At 41.1% G+C, this 9,434-nt stretch overlaps 1 protein-coding gene across 1 annotated transcript; it reads left to right on the top strand.

Annotated features, from left to right (window-relative positions):
• The first annotated feature begins 575 nt into the window (after positions 1 to 575).
• LOC125701649 (snaclec bothroinsularin subunit beta-like) lies at positions 576 to 5,772 on the top strand. Its single transcript, XM_048964031.1, has 5 exons — positions 576 to 633; positions 2,270 to 2,484; positions 4,137 to 4,268; positions 5,282 to 5,417; positions 5,690 to 5,772. Exons 1-5 carry the CDS (start codon positions 576 to 578, stop codon positions 5,770 to 5,772), a joined length of 624 nt encoding a protein of 207 aa, XP_048819988.1.
• The last annotated feature ends 3,662 nt before the right edge of the window (positions 5,773 to 9,434 follow it).

Below are 9,434 nucleotides of genomic sequence, written 5' to 3'. Positions count from 1 at the left end.
TTAAAGCGCATGGCTGTCTCATGGTCAGCTTGTTGTCCACCAGCTCCTTCTTCGAAGAGCTGCTTTCCAGTTAGTTGGCTCCCAGCCCGTACTGGTGTCTGGGGTTAGTCCTCACCAGAGACAGGACTTGGTATTTGCACTGTTGAACTCCATGAGCTTCCTGTTTACCCATTTTCCCAGTCCGTTGAGATCCCTCTGAAGGGCAGCACAACCATTTGGCATGTCAACTACTCCTCCTAGTTTTAAATCATCTGTGGAGTTATGGATGGTACACTGTGTTCCATCACAGAGGGCATTAACTAAGATCTTAGCAAGTATTGGCAGCAGTATTGACCCCAGGGACATACACTGCAGGTCACTTGCTGAGCTTTTTGATGCTGGCCACAGTGCTACAGGCCCTGCAGTTCTCAGTCCGCCTCATGTGCATGCTCTCCCCAGTGCAGTGAAATACACTGCTGCAAGTCTCTTTCATGAGGTGGCAGATCTTTCCTGCTTCCACCAGTGTTTAAGTACCACACTGACCACCTTCTGCTCTTTACAGGTCACAGGCAGGAGGATCACCAGGTCTCCTGACAATGACCCATGTGTTTCTATTTTTTCTTTTTGGAGCCTTAGCTCTCTCTGGCTCAGAAGGTGAGTTTAACGTGATTCGGTTGTATGTCTGACATTGTAAATATATATATATATGTATGTATGTATATAGACATAAAACCTGTCTCCTTGCTTCAACTTTTTGCCTCTGTTGCCAGAACAGGCTTACTTCACAGTCATTAAGGCTGAAGATCTGAGGTATTTTTCTAGATGTAAAATGAGTTTAATGTCATCTCGACCTTTTCAAAAAAGTACTCAGGAAAAACAGAAGTTAGAGCCATTGCATGTGACCTTGCCACAGTGCAAGCTTCTTTCTTGCAAAGCTCTGCAAACTGTCATGAGTTCCTTGATTTATCTGTCCAGACCAGGTCCTGTGGTTTATCTGACCCTCTCACTCAAACCCAGAAGCCAAGCTCTTTCCACGGCAGGGACTCCCTGCACAGGGATGGGTTACTTTGAAGGTCACAGAGAATGCCAAGAGAAGGTGGAGACTTCCCCTGTGTGTTGCTGAAGTTCTACACAAGGAGAAATGTATGACTGCTAGCCAAGTCAGAGCCAATTGTGCAATCACCTTGGCTTGGCTAGGCTGTGGTGGCATGACACTATATCAGGGCAGAAGACATGCCCACCGTTTTGTGCCCTGTTTTGTCTTAGAGGAGAAAGACTGCAACATGCTAGGTATTCTGAGAAGGCATGAGCAGCACCTTAGCAAATCTCACTGCTTGGGATGGCCAGAAATCCAAAAGCACTCAGAGAGTGCTGAAACAGTAATGCTGTGAATCTCCTTTCAGGAAGCAGAAAAGAGGATATGGGAGGAAAATATTTAACATACCTTCCTCTTTCTTTTTTTTTGTTGGTCTGGACTTGTGCCAAGCACATCTGTCCAAAGAGAGGAGAAATGTGGTTTCCACAAGATGAAACTTTGAATGGATACAAGTAGTTTCTAAGCAGACCTGCTCTATAATTGTAGAGGAAATTACAAGCTGTGGTTTGGGGAGAGAAATCAATGATATTTTGTAAGTTGAACCCAACTCTGCTGACTACTCACCAATAAGGAAACTGGAAAGAAATCAATTCCAAGAACTTTCAACAAAATCCATCTTAATTCAGGTCTGACAGATGTATTTTGTTCTCTTCTAAAGCAGTGTGATGAACCAGCCTGAAATCCCTATTACTTTTGCAGAGATAGGCTCTCTCTAGCAAAGAGAGACTAATGTACTACAATTCTAGCCAGGCAAGCCACATGCTGATGACTCTTGGGAATCCACAGAGTCTTGCACACCTTTCAGAGCTGGCCTGCTGAACCTGCTGCTTTGTTTCCAGGGGACAGATCCACAAATGTGATGCATTGCACCACACACTGAAATAGATTGCTAAAGTACTGCTGCACCCACTGGACTCTGTAACGACAACAGCAAGTTAATTCTGCTTGTAACCTCAATGGCATCTGAATCCTAAATTAGTGCCCTTCGTGTACTGATGTTTTACATTTCTTATTAAAAAAAAAAAAAAGGAAAAAAAATTGTCTGGGTGCCCTTCATTTTGTAGTTTCACTTTAGTGGACATGCCCGTGAGATGTTGAACTTTGGTTAGTCGATTCAAGAGGTTATAGGGAAATAATACTTTCTTTTCTGGAAAGATGAGCGAGACTTTTGAGTTTATTCTGTGTTTCTTTCAGGTGCTGGCAACTCCACAGGCAAGCATCGCAATGCTCGGTTCTTGTTTGACTTTTTTGACAAACTTAAGCCTGAACATAACATAATTCCTAACCCGTCTCAACAAGACTCATCTGCAAAGCAGGTCTGTCGAAGTCGATGCCAGAAAGGCTGGATTCGTTACGAAGGCTACTGTTACATGTTTATTCAAGAGAGAATGACATGGCTGGAAGCTGAGGTACCTAGTTGCTCAAAATGGGAGCGTTTATCGTTTCCTCTCTGCTTCCCACAGTTATTTTTTGTGCCTAACTCTTTTGTCCTCCCTTTCTGCTGCTTCTGTCATGTGCCAGTGTTGACCAAAAGTACCTGATATTCATACCAGTGTCCTGATGAGACTGGTTGTACTCTGCTTCACAAAATAACAGACTTCTACAATTAACCACCTCCTGCTTGGAACACAGACCTGGAGTTGCCATTTCTCCTCTCTTTCTGTATCCCTTTTGAGTTTTTTGAACTTGGGGTCTATTTTCCTCATGCTCTAAAATGAAGCATCTATAATAATAGAATGATAAAAGTTAGAAAAGACCTCTAATATCTAGTCCAACCATTCATTTACCACCTACGCTGCCCACTAAACTATGTCCCTCAATGCCATGTCTACACATTTCTCCATCCCTCCAGGGATGGTGACTCCACCACTTCCCTGGGCAGTCTGGGAAAAAAATACACCAGTGAAGAGAAGATGAGGGGATTCTTGGGGATCACTGATTGTAAGAGGACACCAAACTTACAAGTTATAGTTGAGATGTTTCACCCCCTGCTTTTCTTGTGGCACACAGCTTCATACCTCCTGGCTTTGGCCTTTGACTGTTTCATCAAATCCCTTTTCCACTTTGTGATACTTCCTAAAAGACATTCTGACTTCATTTTGCTGCCTGTTCGCAGCAAATGTTGGGCATTTGTGCCTGTTGATGAAATCAAGTGAGCCCTATAACTTGAAGCCCTGCACTTGATGCTGTATCTTTGAAAACTAAACCAAACATTTCCATAAAAGTTTAGCTTGTATTCCTCTTAAGCCCTGCCTACAAGAGTGCATGCAATTTAAATGCCTCAGGATGAAGAGAAGAAAACTCTTCTCCGAGTTTTCCTCTGAGCCTAAACACCAGCTACAGTGCTCTTGCTTCAAGGTGCAGAGAAAGGTATCCTTCTTTATCAAATGCAAATCAAGCTTTTTGAGTTGAGTTTAGAGAAACTCAAGAATGGAGCAGTGTTCCTGCCTACTCCATTTCCCATCTGGCTGAGCACATGAGGAAGAAACGTAATAAATAGAATCCATTTGGACCAGCTACTCCAAAATTTCCATTTCTTCTCATCAGTCTTTCTGCATTTATTTTCACTGTACAGTGCATTTTGCCTGAGTTTAGCTATCAAAAATATGGAGGTACCTATGCTGTGTTGCTCAGTAAACTCTGCCCAGTGACAGCCACTTCATCCTATCTCCCTTCAGTTTCTTTCTTGCAGTTTGGAGACCGATTTTCACTGACTGTACGAAAAGCCCATACAACTGGTTGCACTACAGACGCTACTCACTTGGTTCCTGTTGTTCAGTCCTTTACTTTTACTGAGCATTTCTTCTCTCCGTTCCTCTCTTTTTCTCTCTTTGATTTCTCATATTTGAGACTGCAAACTTTCAATGGATTTCCCTGCCACTTCCCATTTTCACTCCTCTGAGATTTCCCTTTCTTGGACTTTCTCTTATTGCCTGTCCCTTTCCATCTCCTAATCATTCTTTCTACATTTTTAGCTTGCCCACTTCTTATTCAGAAATCTTGTCATGACAAAGCTGTAGCCATTTTTTATTTTCCGTGTTTCACTCTTTCTACTGTACAGAAAACATGTTCGGCTATAAGTGCAGGAGGTCACCTAACCAGCATCACCAGCGCAGAACAGAATGAATTCCTTTGTAAGCTTTCTCAGGGACAACAGAATACCCAGTTCTGGACAGGGGGAACTTACCAAAAGGCAAGTATGCCAGGACCAGAAGTGAAAATGAACATCAGTCAAAAGAACTTTAGGACTCAACTGATAAATCTATTATTTATTTATTTATTTATTTATTTATTTATTTATTTATTTCAAGTGGAGATCTTCCCTTTGTTGCCATAGAAAATAATTTCAGTCTCATTGCAAATAAAAGAAGTATTAAATACTTCTGTTATATTCTTTCAATGATTTCAGAAGATGGGAAAAGATAGGAGTTGAAGGGAAAAAATGTTGAAGGGATAAACTCTCATTAACATCATATTCCAATTAAATTCCACCTGAAGAAGGAGAGCTGAGGTACAAATCTCAAAGAAGAGGATGGATGGTGGGTACTAATTTCTCTACTTAATCTCAGTTTAGCAGAATACCAGGTCAGTAGACTCAACTTGGTTCCATAAATGAATGTATTCATTCAGATTCTTATAATGAATTTGTTCAGAATGTCCTCCCACCAGTGTTCCAGCCAATGAATCTACCAGTGCTTTTGCTGATATGATGAATTTAAAATTAGCATTTTAGAGTGGCAAAAGCAAGTGAATTTCAGATTTGTAAGTGCCTTTTAGAAGTAGAAACTCAATTCCGTAAGTTTCAGCATGCAACAGGGTGCATGAGTGACCCGTGTGTCCATCCCGAGTGTCTCAAAATCTGAATGTCACCTACCTGCAATGAATTATTCATGAGTGCTACTGTCTGCTCTGAATAACAAATTTATTCAAGAAAATTACAAATTATTTGAGGACAATTCACGAGCAGGGTATGAGGTGAAATTAATCTAATACGGAATTAAAAATGAATTATTCATGCTGTTCTACAGAACAGTGATATCCCCACAAGCAATAACTCTTTCAACAACCATAAGGAGGAAAGTCTCCACTCAGTCCTTTTTCCATATCAGTAAATATGTAACTGTAACAACATCCGAACAACTTTCAGAATTTAAAAGCAACCTGAATTCCCATTAGATTTCTGAAGAATTTCTTTTTTGTCTGCAGGGTTCATTGTTGAGATGGAGTGATGGATCTCTAATAACCTTTGTCCAGAGGCCTCTGTCATCTATTTTCCATGCCATTGGAGGAGTAATTAACAACCTGTTTAACATAAAACTTTGCCTGATGGTCAACATTGGAGGTAAGGAAAACCTAGAATGATTTATGGTTCCTGTAGTTTACTTTGATCTTGAACTTCTGACATTTCAGTGGGATAACTCTTTCCAGTATAAGAAAGAAAACACCATCTTATTAAAATATTGCACAAACCTGAAATGTATGTACTATGGAAACACAAATTAAAACAAAATGAGATTTCCAGAGACTAAGCTGAGATTGAATGATTTCATGTCAGGAGTGAAATGGTTCTCTATCACATCTGATTTTCCTTTGTGATCCTTTGTCTTTTTCCAGGAGGGGCTCAATGGAACAGCTCCCCTTGCAGCCAGAGGCTGCCATTCATCTGCATTTACAGACCAAGCCTTGTCCACCCTTAACCTATCACTGAACCACTGATGAAACCTGACTGGCTGCAACGGCATTTGGAATTGAGTTCACCTGAAATACATTAGTGCAGAAAAATCTTTTGCATGGAAAAATCAAGGTCTTATACTAAAAAAGAAGAGGTGTTATAGCGAGTGACATTTCTGTTCTGTTTGCATTATCGTGGTGATGTTCCTGCAGACTATCTTTATAATGATCTTATAAAAATAAATTCTGATTTTATTTGAATGCTTGATGAAATCAGAGTACCGTTTAGCTTTTCCACAGGGTGTTCAAGAATATTCATAAGAGCTCTTTAATTATTAAATAATTACCAATCATGCATTAAAACTTCATTCATTTCACCATTTAATCATGCCAAGTAATACATTTTAAATCCTAGATATTTTTCCTTTCTTCGTGTCAGATAGATCCAAGTAAAATAAATTGAATAATTTTAATATTTCAGTAGATAAATGACTAGTTCAAGAAATAGGAATAGTTATAAGATGAGGCCCAAATCACACGGAGAAGTCATGAGTGTCCCATTGGGCCCAGGACATAGTGCATCACTTGTGAACTGAATAGGATGGCACCCCATTAAATGAAACAAAACCGTGCTCTCATGGTTAGAGTTTTCTAAGTTCTCAATATGATCTACCGTGTGTTTCCCTGCAGAGAGGGACTTGGGGGTCCTGGTGGACAAGAAGGTGGACACGAGCTGGCAATGTGCGCTTGCAGTCCAGAAGGCCAACTGTGTTCTGGGCTGCATTAACAAAGGGGTGGCCAGCATGGAGAGGGAGGTGCTTGTCCCCCTCTACTCAGCTCTTGTGAGGCCCCATCTGCAGTACTGCGTCCAGGCCTGGGGTCCCCAGCACAGGAAGGACGTGGAGCTCTTGGAGGGGGTCCAGAGGAGGGCACTGAGATGATCAGAGGGATGCAGCATCTCTCCTATGAGGAAAGGTTGAGGGAACTGGGCTTGTTTAGCTTGGAGAAGAGAAGGCTCCAGGGAGACCTCATTGTGGCCTTCCAGTACTTGAAGGGAGTGTATGAACAGGAGGGGAATGGCTGTTTACGAGGGTGGACAGTGATAGGACAAGGGAAAATGGTTTTAAACTGAGACAGGGGAGGTTTAGGTTAGATATTAGGAGGAAGTTTTTCACTCAGAGGGTGGTGACGCACTGGAACAGGTTGCCCAAGGAGGTTGTGGATGCCCCATCCCTGGAGGCATTCAAGGCCAGGCTGGATGTAGCTCTGGGCAGCCTGGTCTGGTGGTTGGTGACCCTTCACATAGCAGGGGGTTGAAACTACATGATCATTGTGGGCCTTTTCAATCCAGGCCATTCTATGATTCTATGATTGCCTAAGGCAGTTTATTCATTTTCCCTTTCTTAGTTGTAAGTAACTCTATTGCTGACTTCATCAGCTAGTAGCAAGCTCCTATTTCAAAATACTTTCCCTCACTACCTAAAAATATAAAGGAAAAAAGTTTGGGCCAGGAGTGCTTACTTGGCCCATTGAGGTGATAGCAAATCACCTCATCAGTTAGGGAGAATGAGAATAGTAGTCATTTCAGTCATCTCATTATCACTGAAGAATAGTTATGGAGATAAAAACAGCAGCTTCTCTACTTGCGCATTCCCTCCCTATGAGGCTGGTATCAGATTTACTCATGTAGAGTACGCTGAAAATGTGGGCATGACAGGGCACCAAGGGTTTTCTGAGGATTGGACTGAACTGCTGCTAGAGAAGTAAACATCTAACATGGGTGCACAGCTACAGTTCCTTTCCACTCCTGCAAGGGACTGCAGATTCAATATCTGCAGAAATAGTCATGGGAAGACTAAGGAAATATATATCTGTCTTACAAGGTCACTGCACAGTGTGGCCAGCGGTGTTCAGACAGTAAGGCAGTACAGGCCACAAGCCTGCTGTGCCATGGGAATACAGGTCAGAAACACAGAAAATACGCTCCTGTAGTAAAACAGAGGTCTATGCCACCTAGAAACTATAAATATATTAATCAGGATATAATTTTTACTAATTTGTCTTCAACCCAAATATGTACGAGGGTGGTGTAACTAACAGCAGAATAGAAGTATTTTGTAACACTCATGACACATAAGATCCAATATACATGCATTTTATTTCAGTACGTGAGGAACATGACTAATTAAGATGGGTATAGTTGCAGGTAGCAGTCTATGTAACAATTTTTTCCATGCAGAGAATAAGCATGATGGGCTGCAAATAGGTGGACATTCTGCCAAACACATAGGAACGATGACTGTCAAAACTGAAAACATCTAGAAGAGTTAAGTCCTCCACTTTTGGGAGGGGAAATAGCATAAAATCATCAGGCATCAATAAGAAATACCAGAGAAGAAAGAAGACAAGCACACTTCATTACTGTCTCAATCACCCCAGCGTTGGTGACTGAGGATAACCAAGAACCATAGGAATCTACTTATCAACTGTATGGCATCTCTCTGTAGTGCCATGTCCTCGCAGCTGGCTGTGACTGTTAAAGACAGTTCTGTGCACAAAGTGATGATGATGAACATGCGTGGAATTAGCCACTACACAAAAGATGTTGATGATGAATGAATATAGCAGATACTGGAGTTTTAAAGTACCCTGATTTGTCAGTGCTCCCACGCTCTGATAGATATTTTTCAAAATGCAAAGATTTCCCACAGTAAAGGGATGAGAATGAAAAGATTGGAGATTTTGTAAGGTAATTTCTGTATCTTCAGCATCAATACGAACAATAACACAGCCTCTGTAGACTAATCTGCATTCAGCAGGTCACTGACAAACCGATTTAAACAGAAGCCATTACTTCAGTTAAATTCCTAATAATGTTTGTTCACACCAGAGAAGCCTTATCTCAGTTAGCAGTACCTCACAATGTAGCCTATCAGTGGACAAGGTCAGCAGAAATAGCAAGTCCTTAAACAATGAACTTGAGTCTTGCCCCTAGAATGAACACCTATTGATCTTAAATCACTTTCTAAGAGCAAGCAATTCCTTTCAGTCAGTCTGTCTCCTCCCAGAACACAGTTCAGCAACAATTGTCCAGTACCTGTGGGTATCAAAAGATGAAGAAAAACTCCTGGGGGGGACTTTTCATGCTAGCACCATTAGGCACTTGAATGCTTTCAGAAATACGACCCCCAGACAGACTTGTAAACTTGAAAATGTTCCCACATCCTATTTATTTATGAACAAAAAGCTTCTATTTTCAGGCAATAAACTGAGCATCCTCCCTGAGCTGTACATGTTTGGGAATACTATTTATTAATTCATTTTTAAAAAGCAATTAATTATCGTGTTCCCAAGCTGATACGAAGGAATCTGTTTCTGTGCCATGACCATGAATTAGAATAATTTTATTTATTTTTTTATATTATGGTGATTCCTAAAAGCCAGAAGAAGGAAGGAAACTTCATTATCCTAGGTGCTCTTCAGGAAGGCTTTCAAGAAGGCATGAACTCTTGTTCTGAAAGTTCATAGCTTAATTTATGGAAATAGAGCATTAAGGCTGATAAAGGAGAAATGTTCTAACAAAGATGTGAGACAATTTGCCTTTCTTGTTTTCTGTGCTTGCTTATGAAACTCATGACCCTTTTTTGAAATGTCTGGGCTGTTCATTGTTGTGTAGCGAAACACAGTA

The sequence above is a fragment of the Lagopus muta genome, chromosome 1, assembly GCF_023343835.1.
Source record: "Lagopus muta isolate bLagMut1 chromosome 1, bLagMut1 primary, whole genome shotgun sequence".
Lineage (NCBI taxonomy): Eukaryota > Metazoa > Chordata > Aves > Galliformes > Phasianidae > Lagopus > Lagopus muta.
The sequence above is the reverse complement of the archived record's forward strand: the minus strand, read 5'-3'. Positions and strand labels throughout refer to the sequence as shown.